We start from the raw sequence: 25,907 nt of genomic DNA on the forward strand, positions 1-25,907 counted from the left end.
CCCTCGGGCCGCGTTCCTGTGCCTTTAATATCACCCCCGCCTCGCGCTCCAGGCCTGCGTTCCACCTCCCATCTGGCTCCTGGGCACACGGGCAGCTTGGGGACCGCAGGTGTGTGTTGGGACACAGGTACACGTGGGGTTCTCTCTGCTTTAGGTGGAGCAGTTGCTTCCAGGATTATTTTAACCCTAAAATTCCATGTTTCTTTGGCTTCTCTTTAAACAAGTTGATTTCTTGATAACTTTTTTTCTTATTTCTTAGTTATTTTTGTCCTTTCTGAAACCTACCCATTTGTGCTGAGATATATTATTTGATTTTCCTGGTTGCTCTCTTTCTCGTTCTTGTCTGTTTGCTTCTGATGTCAAGAGCGGCTTCCAGCAGAGCGTGCTGGCGCTGGAGGGACGGGCTGGGCTGCTGAGTCAGGCTTGCTTGGGTGCAGTTGAACTCAGGGCTTGAGGGCAGAGGAGAGACTCAGGAGGAGCGGACGTGGGCCAGCCGGTCACACAGCCTTGTCCTTTTTCTGCAGGAGATGGGTTTCAAGGGACTTTCTACAGTGACGAAAAACTGAAATGCTCAGCATGAAAGTACTCTGGTTTCCTACCTGTAGCAGTGATGCACGTACGAGTTTTCATAGTAGTGCGTTATCGAGGTTTCCTGACGGAATTCTCCAAACCTTTCTTTCTGGCTGAAGACCCCTCCCCACCAGCCGGGACCCCTTTAGTAACTGATGGAACCCCTTGGAGAGCTGTGTCAGAGAGGCCAGGTCTGAGCGTTACTTCGGGGTCTTGCCATACGTAAGCTTTAAACTTCACAGACTATTCTTATATCCTTTACAAGAAAAAAAAAGATATTAAAATAAAATAGAAATGTGTTTAGTTTAGACATTAAGTTATTTATAAATTGTAAATACACCGTATGTGAACACATACTCTGAAGTACGCTCTTCCGTGTACACTCTCATGTTGCAAGCAAGACTCATTCTAAAAGTTTTATTTGTTATATTTTGAAACTCGAGAGTAATTGCCAAATATTAATATTTTTGGTACTAAGATTCCAGGTAGCTCATGAAAGCTTTATTGTACCGTGAAGAGTTCGTTTGCAGTGAAAAATGATAGAAAATAATGTAATACTAACAAGCAAACCAAATACAGTTAATGTTTTTATACAACCTTAAAAGCAACTCTTGAGGAAAAGCAGATTTAGAAGCAGGTCAGACATTCAGAGTTGTGAAGAGCACTTTTGAGAACTGTTGGATACTTCAGAGATGACTGATCGTGAGATTCAAGGTTCAGATGCAGCACGTTGCCCCGTCCTCGCGGGGTCTCTGCTGTTGGCCTCCTGTTGGCTGTGGTCTCTGTGCAGCGTTCAGCCTCCAGCGGGGGGAGCGGATCTGGTTCTGGGATGGACCCCTTCCCCGATGGCCCATCGTGTGGGTGGCAGCAGGAACCGTAGTGACCCAGCCTTTGGTGAGCGTCTGCCAAGTGGGGCTGGGGCCATGAGCTCGGCTGTGCGGTGGCTGTGCTGTCCCAGGGACTTCTTGTGTCCGGGTTACAGAAAAGTTAGGAGTGGAATACAAGGAAGTCCCTGCACCCCCAGACTACTTGAGAACAAATTGCTGACTTGTTGACTAGATGAATTTCAGCAAATGGAACAAAAGTTAGAAGAGACAGAGGGAGATGGAAAGGACTAAATGGTCCAATGTGAGGCAGAGTGACATAAGCACACCTGCACTTGGAGGGTGGATGTTCTCACGATGCTTCTGGAGGACAACAGGGCCCAGTGGGGAGGTGCCGTGGCTGTGCTGAGCCCCACGCTGACCAGTGGGTGTGCTTCTAGCCCCTCACATCGTGACTCCCGACGCGGAGCCACGTGGCTTTCTGCTCCAACGTGGAAACTGTAGTCCGGACAGTAATACAGACTGCAAAGTAAAGTGTGATAAGAATGATAAGCTTTCTGACCTAGCTTCATGAGATGTTAAACAAAGTCTATTTTTTTTTTTTTTTTAAGGCACCTGTCACAGCAGGAACCTCACCCCCTGTGGGCCTGCCCTCAAAGGGGCTTTCGTGCCCCAGGAAAGAACATGGTGTGAAAAACAGTAGGTTCTTCTCAAAAGAACCAAAGTCAGATTTGCTTTTAGATTTGCTCTGTGGCCCTAAATGTCCAAAGAAGAGGGGACGATAGTCACAGCATCATAGCATTTGTGGAAAAGCAGGTTGACTCAGGGATTCTATTACTTAGGTTGGCATTACATATGTAGAAATAAGGCAAGATTGATCTGGATAATGCAAGGGCTCAAAAAAAATTACTGCTCTTGGGTTCTTGGGGGGAAAATGGCCTATGACAGTCTCCCTAGTTAACTAGGAAAAGTAAACATGAAAAGAAGCCTCAAACCTACAGCTCTGGACCCTACTTGTACCCTGGGTGTGTGGGCACAAGGAAAGCAGCCAGGCCAAACTGAGCAGAGAGGTGAGTATAAAACATGCCATGGATTTCAAAGACTTAGAAGAAAAAGAACATAGGGATGCCTGGGTGGCTCAGCAGTTTAGCACCTGCCTTCGGTCAGGGCGTGATCCTGGGGTCCTGGGATCGAGTCCCACATCAGGCTCCCTTCATGGAGCCTGCTTCTCCCTCTGCCTGTGTCTCTGCCTCTCTCTCTGTGTCTCTCATGAATAAGTAAATAAGATCTTAAAAAATATATATTGGAATTAATTTGCCTCTTTTTTTTTTTTTTTTAAAGATTTTTATTTATTTATTTGATGGAGAGAGCACAAGCAGGGAGAGTGGGAGAGGGAGAAGCAGGCACCCTACTGAGCAGGGAGCCCGACGTGGGGCTCGATCCCAGGACCCTGGGATCATGACCTGAGCAGAAGGAAGATGCTTAATCAACTGAGCCACCCAGGTGTCCCTCCCCTCTTAGTTTTTAATGAAGTGAGTCGAAACTAGTAGGAAATAAAACCGGTTAAGTAAATAGAAATTGAGTGTAACTTGAAACTGTCACTATGGAACTCAGTGCAAAAGTCTTAAACCAGTTTCTGAAAAGTCAGTTTTATGGGGAAAAAAAAAAAAACAGTAAGACTTGATGGTGGGGCAGAGGGCCAAGGGAGGTAACACATTAAAATCATTGTCCAAAACTTCCCCCTTTGCTTTCTTTAAGGTATCTTTTGGTGACTAAGTGCTTAGTTTTAATGTAATCAAAATTTCTCAGTCTTAACTCCTAGGATTAGTGTTTTTTTGTGTCTTAGTTAAGAAATCCTTCTCTATTCTAAGCCGAGAAAGGTATTTATTCTTTTTAAACGTTTAAAGCTTTGTTTTGACATTTCCGTCCTTAATCCACCTGGAGTTGATTTTCCCGTGTCCTGTGAGATAGAGATGCAGTTTCTCTTCAAAATGAATAACTAGTTTTTCCTCCTTCCCACATTGCTCTGCTGCATGTGAAAGTTTCGTGTGCCCGCTTTCTGGACTCTGTATGCCAGAGGTTAGCAGATTTTTCTAGAAAGGGTCAGAAAGCACATATTTTCAGTTGTGAGAGCCACGCATACTCGGTCGCTGGTATTCAGCTTCGCAAAAGCAGCCATAGATGACACCCAGATGAATGACTGTGGCTGGGTTCCCATAAATTTTTTTTTAATGGATACTAAAATGCAGATTTCTTTTTTTTTTTTTTAAATGCAGACTTCATAGCACTTTCATGTGTCACCAAATATTACCCTTTAAATCTTGTTTTCAACTATTTATTTTGTAAAAGCCATCCTTAGCTCATGGGCTGTATAAGAAACTAGGCAGCGGGCCAGCCCGTAGGCTGTGGCCTGTCTCACTGACCCTGCCCGATTCCACGCTGCTTTGAGTAGCTTTATGAAGAGGCCTCGTATCTGGCGATTTGGCTATTGGCCCTTCCCACTTCCGTGGAAGTCCTGTAAGCAGCTTAGTGAGCACCACGAAAGCCCTCTCGGGGACTAAGTAGGAGTGTCGGTGAGCAGTGATCTCGCTCTGTATTCGGTCTTTAATGCTTCTCAGTAAACATTTGTGGTTTCTTTCTGGAGCCATTGTGCCCCTTGTTTGTTAGATTTGTATGTGGACACTCTGGAGGTTATTCTGCTATTGGAAATACTCTGTCTTAAAGTTCTTTTCTAATTGTTGGTGGGTAGGAATGCTGCTGACTTATAACCGCTTCCCTGATAAACTGTTGTTGTGTTTATTTTTATTTTTTTCTTGTTTTGAGAGATAATTATATATATTTTTAATTTAAATTCAATTTCCTAGCCTATAGTATAACACCTAGCACTCATCATATCACATGCCCTCCTTAGTGCCTGTCACCCAGTTACCCTGTCCTCCCACCCGATAAATTGTTGTTTTAAAAATATGTGTTGATTCTTTTGTGTTTTCTGTAGTATAGTAGCAGCCGGATACTAATACAGAGAAATAGCGAGATACAGATACTGTTCTCACAGTATCTGTTCTCGCCTCTGTTTTGGGACAGGGACATCTGGAGGTTAGGGGACTTGTCTGGGGCTGCGGGACCCCTGAGTGCCAGAGCTGGGATGCGAAGGCAGGCGTCTGGCCCAAGTCTCTGCCCTTCCCCATGAGCTGCCCTGAGGCCCCGTGGCCTTGTTCCTCCTCTCCAGGCCTCATGCTGTCCCTGCTGGTGTCTAACTGGACAGATTAGCCTGGGCCTCCTGGACGGGAGAGGGCAGTGACCGTGATAGTGGGCCACCTTCTTCCTTTCTGATTTTTAGTGACCGTTCTTCCAGAATTTGTCCTTTTCTAATGATACTTACTATAGCATTTAATAAAACATTAAGAAAGCTTGATATTTTTCCCCACCATGGGGCTTTATCATGAATGGGTGTTGAATTTTATTAAATGCTTTTCCTGCATTGAGATGACTCCATTATAGTTCTTTAATTCGCTAAATGACATTTATTTTTTAAGTGATCCTTACATTCCTGAGATGAAACCAACGCTGTTATTCTGTGTTATCTTTTTCATCCACTGGTAGATTCTTCAGGTTTTTTTTTTTTTTTTAAGCTTTTATTTATTTATTCATGAGAGACACACACAGAAAGAGAGAGAGAGGCAGAGACACAGGCAGAGGGAGAAGCAGGCCCCATGCAGGGAGCCCAATGTGGGACTCAATCCTGGGTGTCCAGGATCAGGCCCTGGGTTGAAGGTGGCGCTAAACCGCTGAGCCACCCAGGCTGCCCCCATCCACTGGTAGATTCTTTTTGCCAATTATTAGCGTTCTTTTTATGTTGGTGGATGAAATGGACCTGTGATTTTCTTTTCCTCATATGATACTTGTGTTAGTCCCAAGGTTAAAAGTGAACTGAGGAGAGTTCTTTTTCTCTTTTCTAGAAGAGATGGTAGATGGTGGAATGGTATGTTTCTTGATGGTTTGGTGGGAGTTGTGTGTAGAACCATTTGAGATGATGTTTCCTTGATGGGAAGCTCTTAGGGCACAGCTGTTATTTTTATATTATATGAGCAGGCTTTCTCTTTCTTCTTCAGTCAGTTTTGGTGTCAGTATCTTTTAAATTTTCAAGTGCCCTGGCAAAAGTTCTGCATAGAATTCTTTAAACATGTGCTTTATTTGTAATTTAGTTTAGTTTCGTTTTGTGTTTTTATTAACAATACGACTAATTTGTATTTTTTCTTCCTTTTTTGAAGCAGTGTTTCCAGAAACTTGTCTGTTAGTCTTTTTAAACCACCAGTTTTTGGCTTCATTGGTCTTCTCTTTTGTATCTTTGTTCTTTTCACTGATTCCCAGTTTTCTTCATTTCCTTCCTTTATTCTCTTTGTGTTTATTCTGTTGTTCTTTTAATTTCTTAAGTTGGACTCTCACATTGCCAGTGTTTATTTAGCCTTTTTTTTTAACCTTAATATAAACTTGTTTTCTGATTACAAGTTATTGTTTTTATAAGTCAGGATTTATTCATCATCTGCCGTGCACTGGCTCTATTCCAGGAGTCTGATCAGAAATGGATGTGCAACATTATCAAATGTCTTCTTGGCAGCTATTGTATATTAATAGAATTCCTAATGTTGAGCAATCTTTATGTTCCTAAAATAACCTTTGTTTGGTCATGGTCTATTATTTATCCTAAAGCAAAACTGTACTTAATTTACCAATTATTTATTTATTTGTACGCTTTGCTTATTTTTTAGTAATATCTACACCCAGTGTCGGGCTCGAACTCACATCCCTGGGATCAAGAGTTAATGTGCTCTACGGGACACCTGGGTGGCTCAGCAGTCGACCATGTGCCTTTAGCTCAGGGCATGGTCCCGGGGCTCCGGGATCGAGTCCCACATTGGGCTCCCTCCATGGAGACTGCTTCTCCCTCTGCCCGTGTCTCTGCCTCTTTCTCTGTGTCTCTTATGAATAAATAAATAAAATCTTAAAAAAAAAAGTTACATGCTCTTCTGACCGAGCCAGCCAGGAACCCCATTTTACTAATCTTTTAAAATAGAAGTCCATATTCATGTGATATTGGCCTGGAGTTTTCATGCACACGTGTGCTCCTGTTGTTAGGTGTTGGAATCAAAATTATGTTAGTTTCATATAGTTAATTTTTTATAAAACTGTTTCCTGTGCCCTAGAACAGTTTGAGTTAGAGGAGTGATCTGGTTCACAGAAGCTGTGGAGCCTTGGGGCTGGGTACCTTCCCTCCCTCGTGGAAGAGGTCGGTCTTCCCTGGGGGCTTGTCTCCCCAGGGCCACTGATCAGAAGCAGGAACTCACTTCCTATTCGATGAGGCCTGAGATCCCGGTTGCTCGGAACCCGCGTGGCTCTGTGGTCAACTGTTGCTGACTCGTCTCAGATTCCTTCGCTCCTGGCTGCAGGGCATGTGGGTCTGAGGCACGGAGCCCTGGGAGGGTCCTTTAGCATGCTCTCCTGTCATTCCTTGTGCCATCCCTATCCCATCTGCACCCCAGAAGCCCCATGGCAGGGGCTCAGTGGGATCCTGTGGTTGTGCAGCTGGTTTCTTCCCCTCTTTGGTTGTCTGTGGGAGGTAGGGAGGGTAGGGAGGAGCAGGTGTTTGTACATAATTATGGGCCTGTTTTCCTGCAGGCCAGGCCTCTTCCTGCCCTGGTTTGTGCTGGCAGTCCAGAGTTATCTGGAGGCGGGCTGCTGGTATCCCGGGCCTGGTGCACCGTAATAGGACCTCTTGGAGAAAACTGCCATTTGGTTAGTCAGAGACTCTTCCTGTCACCATGCAAGTCCCTGCTCACATACCAGCTCTTCAAAGGGGCCTCCCCTGATCAGCCGGCTTCATTAGTCCTCTCCACCCCATTGCCCACTGGTCTCAGATGCCACCTTTTTTCCTTCCTGGTCTCAATCACTCACTGAAATTGTGTGGTTTTGGGTTGACCTTTTCAACAGCTGGAGGAGTAGAGCATACTGAGCACAAGCCAATCCCCAATCTACATCAGCAGGTCAGGTTACCATCCATAACACAGTATTGCCATCTTGGCCTTACTGCTTGCAAGGGTATTTAGGACCTGACTGTCCTGGTTTGAATTTTCCTCTGCTCTTCCAGCCGTTGGACTCAGTCCTTATATTCATCATTGGTTCTGTGAAATGTATTTTCTTTTGAAGCGCTTCTAGTTAATAGGTTTGAATGTTTCTTCTTTGGTTCACATGCCAACCATAAGGTGGGTTTCATATTGCCCAGAAACTGCCTTGTAGGATTAATGGTTAATTTGGGTGTGATTAGTTTGTCTGGTATTTTTAGAGCTATGAAATATGGTCAGAATTTAGGAGGCTAAATATGTAAAAATAAAACTGGAACCAGAATTAGAAGATTGTAGCAATAGGCCCAATAAAAAATGATGACTATTTTAATAAGACATTTAAAGTAGCAAATCCAATTAGTTAATAAAGGGATGGAAATAAAAAGCAAAACAATTTAATAATCATAATGGTCATTTCCAGAGATGATAGTGAAAACTATCATAGTGAAAACAAAATACTTCTGTAGTGTATTTTTTTAAAAGATTTTATTTATTTATTTGAGAGAGAGCATGAGTGCCAGGTGGGGGGTGAGTGTGCAGAAGGAGAAGCAAACCCCCTGCTGAGGGGGGAGCTGGACATGGGGCTCGATCCCAGGACCCTGAGATCATGACCTGAGCCAAAGGCAGATGCTTCACTGAGCCACCCAGGTGCCCTTAGGGTATGTTTTTAACTTACATTTTTTGCTGCCACTGCTTGTAGCATAGAAAATGATTATAAAATGTAAAGCAAGTAAACTTTAGAGTCTTATGTCCTTTGAAAGGTACTTAAAGTGTATCTGCTTAGAGCTGCTGATGCATTAGAACCATTCAGAGAGTTTTTATTAAATATCAGTGCCAGGGCTCCTTCTCAGACCTGTTAGATCAGTCTCTGGGCCGGGACCTGGCATTGGTATTTTAAAAAGTTCCCCACGCAGGAATCAGACATCGCCATAGAACCTCTGGCCCAGCTGGCTGCTGGCCTCTGTTGGTTCCTGTGCACAGAGAGGCTCTTATCACAATTTTTGGCTAGAAGTCTATTTTGTCTAAGAGAATGCATGGCTCTCAGGGTAGCCCCGAGCCTCCTCTTGGGATTTCCTGGGAGGCAGGTCCACTGCTGACCGACTCCTCAGAGCTGCTTGTCTGGGAGCGGCTGTATGTCATCTTCTCCTCTGAAGGACAGCTTTGCAGGGTCCTGTTCTTGTGGGCACTTGGCCTCCCTCAGCCTTCAAGTGCATCATCTCCTCCCTCCAGGCCAGAAGTCTGCTGCGGTCTTAGGGCTTCCTTGGGACGTGCAAGCTTTTCTCTTGCTTCCCTGAAGATTCTCTTTGCCAGTTCTGTTATAGTATGTCTGGGGAGGATCTCCCGAAGTTGAGTTTGTTTGGTGAACTTCGTGAGCTTCATGAACTTGGAGACCCAGACTCTCCCCAGACTTGGGGTATTTTCAGCCGTTATTTCTTTAAATAAGTTTTCTGCCCCCACTACCCCCTCTTCCTTCTGGCTCCAGTAATTTGCAGATTGCTTCATTTGATGGGATCCCATCGATCACCTGGGCTCTCTTTACCCCCTTTATTCTTTTTGTTTTCCTCGAGCTGGATAACTTCAGATCTGTCCTGTAATTCACACATTCTTTCTTCTGTTTGGTTCTTTTTTTAGGATTTCTATCTCTTTGTTAAACTATTCATTTTTTCCATGTATTATTTCTTTGACTTGTTGAATTGTCTGTCCATCAGGAGGGCACACAGGGAGCCAGCCACATGGTGGGGGTGCACGTGGGTGAGGCACGCTGAGTGCTCGGGATGTTGTGGGCCAGCAGGGGTGGGGATCCATGGGCAAGGTGTCCCCAGCAGCTCGTGGGTGGACTTCTCAATGGGGTCTGTGGTGCAGTTGGACCTTGTCCCTTTGATGTCCTCTGAGAGTCCTGTCCACCTCTCTCCCAGCTGCTCCTGGGCCCCTAGTCATAGGATATACATCCTGCACAGCTAGGGAGGCCAGGTGCTCCCTCACATGCTATCACTTAACCCCACAGGAGAAATTACGAGCTGAGGTCTCTCTTGGTCCTATGCTGTGCCCCATTGGAAAAGTGATGGTAAAGGGTGGGTAAAGTTAGATTGTTCCTTCTCTTCCCCTCTTCAGTGTGTCCAAACTTGTTTTTGCTCCGATGGTGTACTGGAACTTCTTGGGGCACTTGGGATTGCACACAGGCTCTCCGATCCATGGGTAATTGTCTCAGATGGTTCTCTGGGCCCAGCTGGAGTCTGGCCCTCCCCGTCTGCCGGTTCCAGAGTGTCAGCTGCCCCATGGAGGGGCCTTCACCTCCATGGCTCAGTGGCACCCTCATGCTCTAAGCCAGCGCCAGGAGGTTGTCCTCACACAGCGAGCAAGGTTCGGGGTGGGCTGCCCCCTTGTCCTTTCTCAGGCTCTCAGATGTGGCCTGGAAACAGCTGCTTCTGAGGGTTTGTTCTGTTTTATGGTTGTTTCCTAGTTGGGTTCCAATCTTTTCATTCTGGCCAGAATCTACTTGGTATATTTTAAAAGAATTAATAGAACCTTAAAAATCTGTACCTAGAATGGATGTTAGAGATTTAAAGAACAATAAGAACTAAAAGTTCATGGTTAGGAACTAGTAACTACTACTACTATTTTTTTTTCTAAAGCATGTAATTTATTATATGACTAATACTGAACTAGAACCTATCCTAGGAGCAAAGATCTACCTCTGTTATGTAAATATGATTGTTTCCGTGAATAGTCAGCGCTTCCTGTTCCTCTCATTTAGGCAAGAGGCAGCCCTCCCAACCTAAAACAAATTGACCTCAGTGGTTGCAGCACCCTTTAAACATGGTTTACTTCTCTTAGGTTTAACCAAGAAACTATTCTTGAACCAAATAAGGTTGCAGGTAGGTGTGTTTTCTCTTAATAATAAATGGCGCATATAGAATTCAGGATCCCTTACAACTAGAAACGTGTAGTGAACGAGGAGTGGAGGGAGCTCATGTCTGCACCAGGCAGTGGGCATCCTAGGCAGCAGTGAGGGGCTGCTTACATTCCCCCCCAGACTCGGGAACGAGGCTGTGAAACAGTCCTGTCCGGCTACACGGGGGGTCCTAGTTAGCGCAGAGACACGTGAGGTACCGAGTTCTTCATGGGATGAGACAGGATCATCGTTATTTGAAGATCACAGCAGTCCACCAAGTAAATTGATCCTCAAAAGGTTAACTGTTTGGAAAAAAGGTATATGATGGCCAATGTCAAAACAAATATACAAAAGTCAGTATTTTTCCTACATGTCAGCAATAGCCCGTTGAAAATAACGTGCATAAAGCTCCCCTTCAGAACTGGAAACAAAAACCTAACTTACCGAGGCATGCATTTAACAAGAAATTTATAGCAACTATTTTGAGAAGCCACAGAATTTTACCAAGAAATATAAAAAAGGCCTGGAAAAAGTCGAAAGAGTGTTACCGGATGGGAAACTCCGTATGATAGAGATGTTATTTCCCTCAACTTAGTTTATAAATTTAATGGAATGCCAATAAATATTCAGTGGATGTTTTGGAGCTTGGCAAAGAATACTCTAGAGTTCCTCTGAGAGAATAAATATGTGAGAATAGCCTTTCATAAAGAAATGTTTGAAAGACCAGTCTGAGGCCAGCATTATCATATTCTTAACTCCCGTGACTTTAAGTAGAGAGGGGGTCGAGAGGGGATCGTTGTGGCTGAGAATTTGAGTTCTGCCTTTCCCCGCTGCCCGCGGGCTTTGTGAGTGCCCGTCTGGTCCGTTTCGTGTGTGAGAAAAGGTGGGTTCTTAAGCTATTTCCAGTCTTCAGGGCCGTCAGAAAGGCCACGTGAAGAGACCTCTGTCCTGCGCTGCCCTGACCCTTGGCCGCAGCTCCAGCGACCCCAGTGGGTCTCGGGCCTGCTCTCTGGTACCTGTCGCCCGTCGCTGCCACGGGCCCTCCCGTCCGGAGCGCGGCTAAGGCGGCGGCCTCTGGCTCTGCGCCACGTGCTGGAGCGAGCGCCGCGCATCTGCCGTCCTGCGAAGCTTACCAGGCAGTGCCGAGGTCTCCTCAGGCCTGCGGAGTGGCGCGTCGCTGTGGTCCCCAGCAGTTGATCCGGTCGGTCCCATCCCCGCGTCCTAGGTGGGGAAGCGGAGACGTGGGGTTATTCGGTCTGCGGTGGAGCCCGAGTGGCAGAGGTAGGACGTGCCCCCAGCCGTGGCGCCCTGGGACGCGCCCCTTCGTAGGCGTCCTGCTCGGCCTGGAGCACCCGGGCCCCTCTGTAGTTGCCGCCGCAAGCGCCGCGCTCACGACCGGTTCCCGTGGCGGCAGAGCCCGCTCTTGCTGCCGCCGGGCCGGGTTCAGCGCCTGCACCTGCCGCCGTCGGAGCGCCGCGCTGCCCTGGTTGCTGCGTTCTTGTATTTTATGCATAGAAAGAACATCTTGGTTCGTGAAAAAAATTTGACGTCACTTGGCACAACCGTTTTTGGAAAACCGTCTGACACCGCGTCACAAAGTCGCAGACTTACCCTGTGGCCCGCGGCGCCCCTCGTCACTGCGCCTGGCTCACAGCGGACCTGCGTAAGGGCTGCCGTCGCCGTCTCTGGCTGTCATGACTTACGGTTTAGCTACTCAGGAAAATCGCTTTTCCCCGACAGTGGTTGTGATAGCCGCAGGCCCGAACAGCCGAGTGCCCAGCAGCCGCGTGGGGAAGCGAGCCGCGGGGGGCTCCCGTGGCGGAGTCGCACCCGCACCGCGGGGCTGCACACGCACACGCGCCCCGAGCTCGGTTGAGCAGGAGAGGCCCACGGCGCCGCGGGGGGCAGGTGCGCACGGAGGGCGGCGTGGCGGCGGCGGCGGTGACCCAGCCGGGGGCTGCGGACTCGCTTTATCATTTTGTTACCCGGTGACGGTGGACGTGCTGCTCCGGATGCACAAGACGGTTAAAACACGCGGTGCCAGCCTGCTTCGTCTGGCGTGACCCGCGCGAGAGGTGCGTGCCTGGTTTCCAGAGAAGCTGGGCGAACGGGACACTCCCCACACTGACTGTCCGTCTCCGCGTTTCCCTCGCAACTTGGATGCGGCGATCCTCGGTCTGTGAAGAAAATGAACTTTTGGCAGCTTGTACATAAATCACTTCCTGAGGTCATGGGAGAGTGTGTTATTGAAAGCAAATATTCGCACTCGCTGATTTACTATTCCCTCTGCGCACCCCGCATCCATCAGGCCTTTGTGTATTGGGTTTGCTTAACGTAGGGTAGAGTGCTGCTCAGGCGTGTGGCGACCCTCGGATCCGGCGACTGGGCGGAGGGCAGCGCGCAGGTGCCACACCCTGCCCTTGTGCCCCGAAGTCTGCTTCTGAGAGGCTTGTGGCAGTGTCTGGGGCTCAGGCTCGTAGGGCATTATTTATAAAATAGTACTGGTTTCTCATGAAGCACTGCGATTGAAAGGTAAAGAAACAAACTTTTTAGTTCATAGCATTTATTTAAATGACTCAGAATAAATCACTGTAAACTTGAAAATCACCATAGACACAAATGCTCACATTTCTGGGGACAAGTGTGTGTGTGGTCAACGCAAAGTCCCAGAAGTAAGTAACTGTTCACCTGAAAAATCTTGGAAAATCACTTTTTCTAAAGCACACGTGTGAAGCGGCCAGCCAAACGCTGAAACGCTTTGTCAGAGGCCTTCCTGCCAGAAGGCAGCTGAGTAAATAGTCTGCAGCCTGCACGAGAAGCAGGAGGCCCAGGAGGCCGCAGGAGGGTGGGGGCGGGTCCCCGGGGGACACTCTCTGCTGCCACCCCGGTGGGCCTCCCCCGGGGGAAGGGGTGCCGGGGCAGGGGTGCCGCAGAGCACCGCTGCCGCTGGTCCCGCCCGGCCCAGAGCAGAACCACGGGTCTTCCAGGAAAGAGTTCTGAGATCTAATTTCATGGTAGTGGTTATTTACGTTTATCGGGTGGAGATGGGAAAGGGAAGGTGTCAGTAAGGAAGGTGTATTTTTGATGAAAGAATCTGTCCATCCGAAGCTGGACATAGCAACTTGTGAGTTGGTGCTGACACCATATAAATGTGTTCTTTTGGAACACACCGGAGCACTCAGAACACGCCTGACCCAGAATCTTTTGTAGCTGACAAGTTAGCTTGAGGTAAAAGAGCTGCATCAAGGCCAGTGAGGCTTGCAGTTTTGTTCTTCGTGTCGGATAAATTTATGATAACGGTTAACGTTTATTGAAGGTTTACTATGTGCGAGGCACTGAGCTGCTTATTTTATATTATCCCATTTAATCTCACCTGCAGGATAAATATTATGATTTCCATTTTATTGTGATGAAACCGGGGTACAGAGAGGTCAAGTCAAGCTCCAGGGCCGTAAAGTTAGGAGGTGGTGAAGCCAGATGGGCACCAGCTTTGTACCTGCCAAGCACATGCTCCAGACCTCTCACGGCGTTTCCCCAAAGTCTTCCTACATTCTAGGTTGTTTGAAGTAGTATTTTGCGTAATGATACAGTTTCATTATTTTTTGCTCTTCTGTTTCCAGAAATTAAGCGTATTTCATATGACTCATTCCTATGTGGTGAATATGGTAGTAGATTCTCATATTTTATTATACATATTAAAAGTCTATAAAGTAAGGGTTTATAGTGGTTATGTTTGTCTGGAAATTTGCTGATGTAGCTGCATGGGCTATATATAAATCAGCCTATCATCAGAGATGTGTAGGTGTGCTTTTGAAGCAAATAATCACTGACTTTACCCTACTCTGCCATGTTCATTTAAATGAAAGCTTTCTAAAAGGAAAAAAAGCCAGAATTTTGGTGTTTTGCGGCACTGTGTTTGCAGCAATAATAAAAGTCTCTCTTGACTGTCATAATCACAGCCCAAATGCATTTTGTTTTGGATTCTTAATCCCTTAAAACTAAAGTTATAAATTCAAGATTAGTGTTCCTAATTCAGCTTGGTGCTGTGATACTGAACTATGGGGGAGTTTGACAGGGTGACCTAGAATAGGAGGGAACTTGGCCATTTAACCCCTCTGTGTCTTGGTCTACCTTGTAACTCACCAGTTTTATTGGACATTTACAAATATTAACCCCCCCATCCTGAGTTCTATACCTTGAACAGTTTTGTATCAGACTCAACATAATGCCAAATACATGGGAATTACTTAATAAGCATTATGAATATGTTTTACTGGAAGTTTGTTTAATTTGTTAAAGGTTTATTCATTTGTTTGAGAGGAGCGAGCACGTGCGTGCACAAGCTGGGGGTGTGGCAGGGAGAGAGAGAATCGCAAGCAGACTCTGTATTAAATGCAGAGCCTGATGCAGGGCTCGATCTCATGACCCTGAGATCATGACCTGGGCTGAAATCAACAGTCAGATGCTCATTGCCTGAGCCCCCCAGGCGCCTCTGAATGTTTTAGTAGAATTTTAAATCGTTCAGCTAAGTTAATGAGAGATTTACTAATCTGTGTACAGTAAAGACAACACTTTTTCCTCCATAAGTCGTTTTTTGTTGTCTGGAATTCATTTTAGTCATTTGCCGTTTTATTTTAAAGGCCTTTGTGTGGCCACTAACTTTTCTTCAGCTTAAGCTTATTTTGAGACAACTTTGACTCACGTGCCGATGCAAGAAATAATGAGGATTTCCCACGTAGGCAGTTTCTCCCACTGATGGCATCTTGTAAAGCCATAGTACAGATCACACCCAGGATATCCACCTTGATACAGTCGAATACACAGCAGTTCCGACACCACAAAGGTCCTTCTTACTGCCTTTACAGCCACACTTTTCCCTCTCTCCCACCTCACCCTTCCTCAGCCCATAGCAACCACTAACTATTCTCCATTTTTATAATATTGTCATTTCAGGAACATTTTTTTTTTTAAGATTTTATTTATTTATTCATGAGAGACCCAGAGAGGCAGAGACACAAGCAGAGGGAGAAGCAGGCTCCATGCAGGGAGCCTGATGAGGGACTTGATCCCATGACTCCAGGATCACGCCATGACCCTAAGGCAAGCGCTAAACCGCTGAGCCACCCAGGTATCCCCAGCAAGAACGTTCTTTAATTGGCATCATAGAGCATGTAGTTTTGGAGCTTGGCTGCTTTCATTCAGCGTAACTGTCTGGAGATCCATCCAGGTGGTGGATGAATCAGCGGTTCATTCCTTTTTATTGCCAAGTAGTGTTCTGTGGTGTGAGTGCAGCACAGTTCATTTAACTGTTCACCTGCTGAAGAGCATCTGGGTTGTTTCCAGTTTGGGGCTGCTCTGATTACAGCCTCTATAAACATCATGTACAGGCTTCATGTGAACGTGACTTTTCATTCCTCTGGGATAAGTGCCCAGGAGTATGGTTGCTAGGTCAGATGCTGGTTGCATGCTAGCTTTTAAAGAAACTGCCATACTATTTTCCACAGGAGCTGTACCATTTTACACTCCTACCAGCCAGGTACAAGTAGTCAAGTTTCTCTGCATCCTCACCAGCATGTGGTGGTGTCACTATTTTTTAAAAGCCATCCTGGTAATGATATCTAACTGTGGCTTTAATTTCAGTTGCCCTAATAAGATAACATCTTTTCATGTGTTTATTGGTCATCTCTGTATCCTTTTTTGGTGCAACCTCTGTTTCTGTCTCTTGGATTGTTTGCTTTTTTGCTGTTGAGTTTTGAGGGTGTAGATATTTTAGATACTAGTGATTTGTCAGATACATGGTTTCAAAATATGTACTCTTACTCTCTAATTTGTCTTTCAACCTCTCAACAGGGTCTTCGGCACAGCAAAAGATTTAAGTTGTGATAGAGTCTACTTTATCAGTTTTTCCTTTAATGAATCATGCTTTTGGTGTCCAGTGTGAGAACTCTGCTTGGCCTTAAATTCCAAAGATTTTCTCCCAAGTCTTTTCTTAAAAGTTTTATAATTTTACATTTTGTGTTTGAGTCCATGATCCATTTTGAGTTGATTTTTATATAAGGTAGGAGACTCAGGTCAAGGTTCCTTTTTTTCCCTGTAAATATCCAGTTGTTCCAATGCCACACGTTGAAAGGCTCTGTTTCCTTCATTGAATTGCTTTGTCAATCAGTTGGGCAGTGGTGCTTGGGTGGCTCAGGTGGTTAAGCAGGTGACTTTGGCTCAGGTTGTGATCTTGAGGTCCTGCGATTGAGCCCCATATCGGGCTCCCTGCTCAGCGAGGAGTCTGCTTCTGCCTCTCCCTCTACCCTACCTCCTGCTTGTGCTCTGTCTCTCTTTCAAATAAATAAAAATCTTTAAAAAAAAAAATCAGGCCTATTTGTGAGGGTCTATATCTGGATTCTTCATTCTGTTCCATTGATCTATGTGTCTATCCTGCCAATACCATACAGCCTTGATTACTGTAGCTACATAGTAAGTCCTGAAATTGGATAGACTGTTTGCTCCCTCTTTATTCTTTTTTAAAAACACTGTTTTAATCATTCTAGTTCCCTTGCCTTCCCTTATAAATTTTAGGATAATCTTATCTATATTTCCTAAAAATTTGGTTGGTATTTTTTTTAAAAAAGATTTTATTTATTGATTCGTGAGAGACACAGAGAAACAGAAACACAGGCAGAGGGAGAGGCAGGCTCCCTGTGGGGATCCTGATGTGGGACTTGATCCCAGGACCCCCAGATCATGCCCTGGGCTGAAGGCAGATGCTCAACCACTGAGCCACCCAGATGTCCCTGGCTGGGACTTTGATAGGAATTTTGTTAAACCTGTGTATCAATTTGGGGAGAATTGACATCTTTACAATATTTGAATTTTGCAGTTGAGGAACATTTGTATGTCTCCATTTGTTTAGGTCTGCTTTGATTTCTTTCATCCACATTATGTACTTTCCAGTACACAAGTTCTATAGATATTTTGTTAGATTCATACCTAGGTATTTTTCTCTTTTGATTACATATATAATTATAAATAACACTGTATTTTTAAATTCAGTGTCCATGTGTTGACAGTATGTAGAGATAGAATTGATTTTTGTATGTTTATCTTGTATCCTGCAACCTTGCCTTATTAGTTTATGAGTTTTACCTTTCATTTCTCCTCCTGTTTATTTAACATTTTCTGTTAAATTTTCTGTGTGCCAGGCATTATGCTAAGGCTTTCCGTATGCTTGCCAAAGTCCAGTAGGTAGTGGAGCTAGAATCTTGACAGGTAGATTACTTAGTCACTGCCTTTGGCAAATATCTAAGGAGAACCTATATGGGCCCACAGTGGATCCAGACAGGGTTCCTGCTCTCCTGGAGCCTACAATCTAAAGCTGGCATTAGAAGTAACACAAATGGTTAAATAAGTTAATAAAACAAGGTAATTATAATTTAACTAACAGCATTTGACTCATACTGTAAGTGGGTAAAGCAGTAAAACTTTTACCAGGATTGGGAGCATCCAGGGAGGGCTTCCTAAACGATGTCCATGTCCTAGGAAAGGTTTTCCAAGAGCCCAACTACTCATTGCTTATCAACTTACATCAATTTTTGAAATTCAGAGCGGTCTGTGATTAAAAAAAAAAAAAAAAAAAAAAAAGCTCATATGAAGAGAATTCCTGACTAACATTGAATGAAGTTCTCCAGTTGCCTGTCTCCTTCCCTTCTTTGCTTGCTGCTCTGTGGGCACCCCCTCCACCACCCCTATACTAGTGATTCTCACTGAAGGCACCAGGCCACTTTGATGTCTGTCCAGCCAGCTCCGTCTAGCCCTTATCCAGTGGGCTCTCTGCCCAGCTTGGTGCTGCCCACCATGCCTTCCTCTGCAAACCTCCCATCCCTTCACTTCCACAGCAGCAATTCTCCTCCTCTCTGTAGGAGGAAAAAACTCACCTCCTTTCGCCAGTGAGGTGAGTTGCAGAGTCATTTGACATGGAAAGTAGGTCCATTCAAGGAGCGAGATGCAGGGTCAGGTCCCCTTTCTGTCAGTCATCAGTGTCCTTGAGCTTTGGTAACCATAGCTACAGTAAGTTTCTGGTCAGTCGAGAGATAAATCTTACGGTATAGAGATTTGCTTCTCTGACAGCCTGCCAGGTAAAGACCCCTGCACCTTTGAGAAGGGAGGGTGTGGACCCTCCTTGTGCACAGTGTACTGCTCGCACGGCGCTTTGCACGAGTGGAAAGTGGGTCCTGAGCCAGTACTGTCCACCCTCCCCCTCCATGTCTTTCTTCCCTCAGCATGTCCTCGTTCTGCCCTAGGAGTGAGGATGTTTACTTCTCTTTCTGTTTTCCCCAATGACTGTAGGAGAAATTGCTTGTCTTTGAGTCAGCATGGAAGAAGGAGAAGGACATAGTTTCCAAGGAGATAGAGAAGCTGCGTGTGTCCATCCAGACCCTGTGCAAGAGTGCGCTCCCCCTGGGGAAGATCATGGACTACATCCAGGAGGACGTGGACGCCATGCAGAACGAGCTGCAGCTGTGGCACAACGAGAATAAGCAGCACGCCGAGGCCCTGCAGAAGGAGCAGAGGTCAGTGGGGGTGGGGGCGGCAGAGGGATGCCTCCCAGGAGACCACCACCCTTCCCACAGGAAGTGTTTCCCTTCTGCGTTCATATCTCAGAGTGCACATCTTTGTAGCAGTTAAGAAAGACTTGGAGTTAACGTTCATGCGCAACTAGATACAGGCAATAAAAAATACAGGGGCCTTTGCAGCATGGGTATTATTTTTTTATGTGTTTTCTCAGAATTCCCAAAGTTTGGTAACTGTTTATACTTTGAAAGTATTTTAATTTTTTGCTCTAAAAGAAATTAATGCTGGTGAGCCTATTTTGAAATTGCTACTGTAAAGGAAATACAATAACCACTAAAAACTTTCCCTATTTTAGGGAAATGTTTGATGTTCTGTATTTATAATCAGGGAATCGGGAATGCGTGAAACTGTATCAGTTGCTAAGGGTTTGTCAGGAAACGATCTGAGTGGACAAGTGCTAGGTCTGTAAACCACATGGTAAATGCTGTGTGATAGCAAACCTGCATTCTTTATTAGTAGTCTGCTTATTCTTAAAAAAAGTCCCTTAAAAGTTTAAATGTTCAGCATGAAAGGAATTAGAAAATCACCGAGAACTTTTTGGTGCTGAGTCCAGCATGGTGATTTGTTGGCACTTCCTACAGAGGATTGAAGATACTGAAAAGCCACACTAGGTGCTTGTTCCTCACAGAACCTGAGTTTGCTTTGTGGCAGGATGATTGGGAACAGTCACTCTTTTTGTTTTTTTGTTTTGTTTTTTTTGTATAGAGTCTTTAAAAAAAATTTATTAGAGCTCACAATTGGACGGGAGGGGCAGAGGGAGAGGGAGAAACAGACTCCCTGGCTGAGCAGGGAGCCCCATGTGGGGCTTGATCCCAGGACCGTGAGATCATGACCTGAGCCGAAGGCAGACGCTTCACCAACTGAGCCACCCAGGCCCCCCTATTCTTTCCGAAGAATGTTCTAGATTTTTCCTGGCAGGTAACACAGCACTGAAAGGCCTCATGCCTTGAACACATGAGTCAGGGGGCATCCATGGGGAAGCCCTGGAAGCTGGATGAGCTTCTCCCAGAGGAAGGTGGGGCACCTGTAGGGCTGCGCAGAGGCGGCGGCCCTTGGTGGCTGCACTGTTCCCCTCCCTGCCGTCCCAGGGTTCTCTGCAAAATGTGAGGTGAGGACTTGAATATTCAGCTCCTCTGTGTAATTGCATGTTGGACTCTGGGCTGTGGGGTGGTGAAATATGTTTTTCACAGGTGTGAGGTCCTCATCCCTTTCCATCATTATCAGAGTATGTTTGTATTTTGACCCTTTGTCTTTGGATGCTGTGAATACCTTACTTTTGTCTTCCTTCGTTGTTTTAACGAGGAAGCAAAGCTAAGCCGAGACCCGATACTCACGAGCCCCTGTGTTTCCCATCAGCATCACGGACTGCGCGGTGGAGCCCTTGAAGGCCGAGCTGGCTGAGCTGGAGCAGCTGATTAAGGACCAGCAGGACAAGATCTGCGCCGTGAAGGCCAACGTCCTGAAGAACGAGGAGAAGATTCAGAGGATGGTGTACAGCATCAATCTGAGTTCGAGAAGGTGAAAGCTCAGACGTTTCAAAAGCTGGAAATCTTCCTCAGTCTGACAATAAAAAGGAAGATAGAATGCCAGTACTCTTTTAAGTGCAGTTTCCTAAGAAAATGAAGTTTTCAGCGTCGTCCATCCAATGTGCGGTCTCAAAGCTCCGCACTTGAGACCACAGGCACGCCCATGTGTAGAGGGGCCGTGCGTCCGCACCTTCCTCCAGTGGGGTATCGCCGTGCAGACGCGTGCTCTGCGTGTGTGCAGCGGCCTGTCCTGCTCAGTCCTGCGCCAGGATCCTCCAGCAGGTGAGTGGTGGTGGCGTGCCAGGGGACCGGCGGCCTTCCTTTCAGGTCTTAGGTCTGGTGACCGGACCCTGCGTGGAGCAGGTGAAGGATGACTGCTCCTGATGGGCACTGCAAGTCGAATGGGGCCTGAAAATGAGTCCGCTCCATTTTGAGTTTGCTTCCCCTTGGAGAGGGTTCACTTCAGGCTGTATCTCTATAAAGTACACGTGAGTTTCTTTGGCAGTTTCTCCTCAGCCCCTACGGCCTCTGGCTTCTGTGTCCTGCCTTAAAGTTCATTCATTTAAGGAGATTTTAGTATGTCCTTCGTGGACATTTGCCCCCAGGGTGTTCCCCAGGTAGGGAGCAGTGACTCCGGGGGGCTCGCACTCGCCTGCGCCCGCGGCCTTGGCATCCTGCCTGGTCCTCCCCTAGACGTGTGATCCTAAGAGGCGAGTAGCTCGGGGCAGACAGCTGAAGGGAGGCTTCAGGGGACGCACTGATTTGCAACATTTTTTTTGATGTTACCATTTTTTTGGAAATTGTTTTTTAAAGCAAGGGTTTTTTTTAGAACATGGTTTATATTTAGTTTTTCACTCACATATGGTGTTGTAAATACTTAGGAAAGTCTTAAGTTTGTATATAAAGGATTCCAGTGTTTGGAGACATACAGGTCGTAAGGTCTGGGTCCCGATACTGTTATTTCTAGATATTTATTGTGCAAACCACACGGTGCCATTTAAATGTTAGAATTGCCTGAGAAAGTTCTGCTTCTTTAAGGATTAGCACAGATGGCACAGGTTAGGTTTCCTTACTGTGATTTCCAGAATAAATCCTTTTCTAAGGTGGTTATATGATTTCCCAAGCTGAGTAAGTTCAAGATCAGCTTAAGCTCTGCCGTTCTGACACGTTGGCCACTTTGTCATTTCTACCGTGCACCATAAAATTGTTTGATCAGATCGCACTGAATGCATTATTGGAGGTGGGAGGGGTGTCAGTTCATGAGTCCCCCATATACCTGTCTCTTTTCTTCTGAGTTGAACAACTTAGCCACAACCCTCAATTGACCGTTTTGCTTCAAGATGTGTCTGCCTTTTATGAATTTGTACATACGAATAGAATTGTTGTGTTGCAAAAAAAAAACTGCATACATTTTATGTGAGTAGAATTTTGTATGAAAGTTTATCAAATTGTATCATAAAATTTATTTTTATTTTATACATAAATCATTAAAAACAATCACATATTTTTTCTATAAGTGTATGGATTGTGCGATTCAGTTCACAGCTGGAAAAACATAAGCATTTGGATTTTTTTATCTTCGAACGCATATATTTTTGTTTTTCTTGTGAAGAAAGTTCAGGGAAATTGATCTTTTCATTCATATCGTGACACTTCTCACTCTAATGTATAAGTTGAAGTTTTATAAGACAGGTAAGCATTTGTCAGAAATTTAAGGTCATTCACGAAGTTACAGACCCTCTCCCTGTGTGATTATTACGGTATCGTATCAGAGACGCGTTAAATGCTGATGTTACTTGTTGCTTTGAGAAAATACACAAAGGGGATTAGTAAGCCCTTTCCTCTACTTTGGCTTGGACATTTCCAGGAGGGCTGAAGTCACACTGCAGGAATTTTAATTTAAAAGTTGAACTGATGTTCATTTACATTCAAAGAAAATGTGTCAACCTTTGGGAAAAACATTCAGGACTAAAATGTGAGCTTTCTGGCCTGATATTCATGCTTATTTTTCTTTTCAATAAGCAACTTAAACAAATACTGATGACAAATCTGTGAAGAGAGATGATGTCAGTTAGTGACCCCGAGTGCAGCTTAGGATGTTGGGTGGTCCGGAGCCCCATCCTGCATCCTGACAGGTGCCCCCGGAGCGTGCTTGCACTTCTCTGCTGAGCTGCGCCGAGCTGACCGGGTCTGTCCTCTGTTGGTGCACCGTGTCCGGGCGCTCAAGCGAACGCAAGGGCACCAGGGCCGAGGCCAGGTGTGAACGAGCAGGGCCACGTCAGGGGCCCCGGGCTCAGGATGGCCAGTTTGCTGGAGCTGCCACGAGAACCGGCTTCCGAGGAGGCCACGCGCAACGAGACCAGGTGCTCAGGCGTGCCCACCGCGAGGGAGGACAGTCCACGCACACCTGGACTTCGTGCCCAGCTCCGGAATCTTCCCCCACACCCAGCCCGCGCTGTGGAGAGCGGCTTGCCCCGGTCATCGTGCCTCCCGAGGAGCCGACCATAGCCTCCTGGGCGGGCTTCAGCGCCGTTGGCCGTAGCAGAGGGTGGGAGTGAGATGGGCAGCTGAGGGAGGGCCTGCCCTGTCAGGACCCGGGGGAGGCCGCGCCCTGCTCCTGGGCTCTGGGTGGAACTGTCCTGTGTGCACTTTATTAATAAAATGATTTATATTTTCCCAAAAGGTGTTCTGATAAGTAGTTTATACCAGCCTTACAGTGGGGCAGACGTGAGGCCCCCAAACAAATCCCTGCTTTGCTTGTCTTGAGTGTTTTCATAAAGGGAGGTTGGGAGGATTCTTAACTTGGCTAGAGAAAGGAAGTTTAAAAGGTTTTTAAACTGTAACATTTTTTAAGTCCATATGCAGAGCTGAGTTCCAGGTTGATGATCAGCTCCGTCACCCAAGCACGTGGGTCTCTCTGGTAAGAACGTGGGGTTCGAACGGTGAAGTCCATTAATTGCAAGGAGGCTGTGCCCCGTTAGGCAGGGAGGGGTCGGGGCTTTGTAAGCAGGTGCGGTCCCAACACCCGCTGCTCTTCTGCCTGCTTCAGCTCAGGTCCTGACCCCGGGGTCCTAGGCTCGAGCCCCTTGGGCTCCCTGCTCAGAAGGCAGCCTGCGCCTCCCTCTGCCCCTCACCCCTGCTCGTGCTCCCTCGCTCACTCTCAAATAAAATATTTTTTTTAAAAAAGGAAAGTTAAAAAAAAAAAGGAAAGTTACTCTTTCTGTTATGTATCATTAATTGTTCCATTTTTTTGTGTCCTTGTGTGTGGCATAACTGTAGTTTTAGAAACATGGCCCTATCTTTATTTTTTATGTAAAGTGGTCTCTTTTTTTGAATAGGTAACATATTAACGTGGATCAGTAATATAAGTGGCAAGAAAGAGTCCACACGGAGGGCTCCCCCCCTCCCGTCCTTGCCCCTATGGGCAGCAGTTTTTATTAGCTTCCCATTTATTTCTCTGTTTCTTTAGGGAAATGCAAGCGTATGTGAGTCCATTTATATTCTGCACAAGACACAGGGTCACGGGAGGCGGCACGCGGTGTGCACTGGTCTGCACCGTGCGCTGTGCTGCGTCCCCCGTGTGGGGAGCCCTCGCCCTGCCGGTCCCCGGAGATCACCCTCACTGCGTGTCTCCGGGAATATCCCCGGGGGCTCACCCGGCCCCGCTCCCTGTCGCTGCTGGATGTGTGTGGGTGGCTTCTGGGCTCCTGCCATTCAGGTCAGCGCCGCAGTGACTGCCCCTGGGCCCCCGTGGTGTCCCCGGGCCACGCACGCAGGAAGCGAGGCCGTGGGCTCCCTGGGAGGTGAGCGGCGGGTGTGGGGCCGCATGTGCTGCCCTACGGTAGGCGTGTGGGCGCGCCCGTGGGCCCGTGGCCTCTCCGGCCGCCACGCCGCGCCGAGGCCCCCGCTGCTCTGATGGGCAAGGAGGAAGGTCTCGGCGAGGCTGCACTTGCAGGTGTTTGCAGCACAGGGGAGCATCTCCGCGTGGTTAAGGGCCATTTCTGCTCCGTGTACTGACTTCAGGTCATTTGTCTTGGCCCTTTTCTTCGGATTTCCAGAAGCTCTTGTGTTTGAGTCCCAACTGTTCTTTGCCAGTTTGTCAGTTCGCCGCCAAGAGCCTCCTCCCGCCGGACGCTTAGTGGTCCTGATGCGGGGGCTGGTGCCTCCGATGCGCCCAGAGCTGCTCCGGGATGGTTCCATCACGTTCCAACCTGCTCTTCCTGGCTCTCAGAACTTTCAACAGGAACGGGTGCCGAGTTGTTCTCGTCGCGGCGATGGCATCTTGTGCTCGGCTGGCCTCGCTGATGTGATGTGCTGCGTTACCTGATACTGAAATATTCTTACAGCCATAGGCTCGATCCTGCAGGATGAGGACGGGTTACTTTGGTCGATGGGTTCTGCTACATGATCCTTATTCCTGTTTCCTGTTGCCCGGTGTGTGAGGTCTGGCGGTGAGGGACGGGGCCCCCTGTGATGTCAGACTAACCGCGGTCTTCTGTGGGTCCCCGTCCTTGGGGCGTCGCCTGGTCCGAGCTCCCTGCAGGCTGACCCGGCCCACCTCCAGTGCCCTGAGAGGGGATGGAGAACACCTGCTGGCAGCCCCCCTCCATCCCCCCGGAGCCCTCCCCCGCCCCAGCCGTGCCGCGGGCCCTGCGTGGAGACCGGAGGGCCCCCTCTGCCTCTCCCGAGGTCACTGCCCGGGTCTGAATCCAGCCCGTGGATGGGAAGGCCCTTGTCAGGTTTGGAACTCAGAACTGGGACCTGACACGTGGGTGGCTTCGCATCCTTGGCTTCGGTACCATCCGTGTTCCTGGGTCATGCCTCATTTTTCTAAAGCACGAAGTTTCTTATCAACAGTAGCAGGCGGTGGGCGTGGGCTTCAGGGGAATCAGGCAGCGGCTGAGGCCTGACCCCGGCGGGCAGGCCTGCCTCCCTAGAACGGGCCACCTGGGGTTGTCGACGGGGCTGCGTCCTCCACCCTGGGGGAGTAGGGGCCGGGGATGCACACAGCCGGCGGCCCCTGCCCTCCCCTCCGTGGGCAGAGGAGGAGTCTGGGGAGGCCTGAGGGGCGGGCACCCCACCAGGGTGCCTTCTGCCCCGATGAGCTGCTCCCACCTGGTGACACAGTGGTTTTCCCTCCCTTAAGAAACCCCCCAGGTGACGGCAAAGTCTTGGTGGGGAGGAGGCCCCGGTGCCCAGGGAGGAGTCCTGGGAGGGGATCTAGGGGTCGGGACACCCCGTCCTGAGCCTCTCAGCCTGTTGTCCGTGGGCCCCTCGGGCTCAGGAGGCCTCGCGGGGTCCGTGCTGCGCTCCCAGCAGGTTGGCCTCGTCCCCATCCGGGCAGAGGGCCTCC

General features: G+C 47.4%; 1 protein-coding gene across 15 annotated transcripts in view; it reads left to right on the forward strand.

Moving 5' to 3' along the window:
* Nucleotides 1-23,236, forward strand: part of TRAF3IP1 (TRAF3 interacting protein 1) — a 58,562-nt gene extending 35,326 nt beyond the window's left edge. For 13 of the 15 annotated variants that reach the window (XM_072796898.1, XM_072796900.1, XM_072796899.1 and 10 more), the window contains 2 exons: nt 18,744-18,967; nt 20,385-23,236. In XM_072796898.1, coding sequence (XP_072652999.1) covers nt 18,744-18,967; nt 20,385-20,550 — 390 coding nt within the window. In that variant the 3' untranslated portion in view covers nt 20,551-23,236. Of the gene's footprint in view, nt 1-18,743; nt 18,968-20,384 lie in introns of those variants that run through there. The other 2 variants (XR_012016847.1, XR_012016848.1) reach the window with 1 other exon arrangement.
* The last annotated feature ends 2,671 nt before the right edge of the window (nt 23,237-25,907 follow it).

This window comes from Canis lupus, chromosome 24 (assembly GCF_048164855.1).
Source record: "Canis lupus baileyi chromosome 24, mCanLup2.hap1, whole genome shotgun sequence".
NCBI classification, from domain to species: domain Eukaryota; kingdom Metazoa; phylum Chordata; class Mammalia; order Carnivora; family Canidae; genus Canis; species Canis lupus.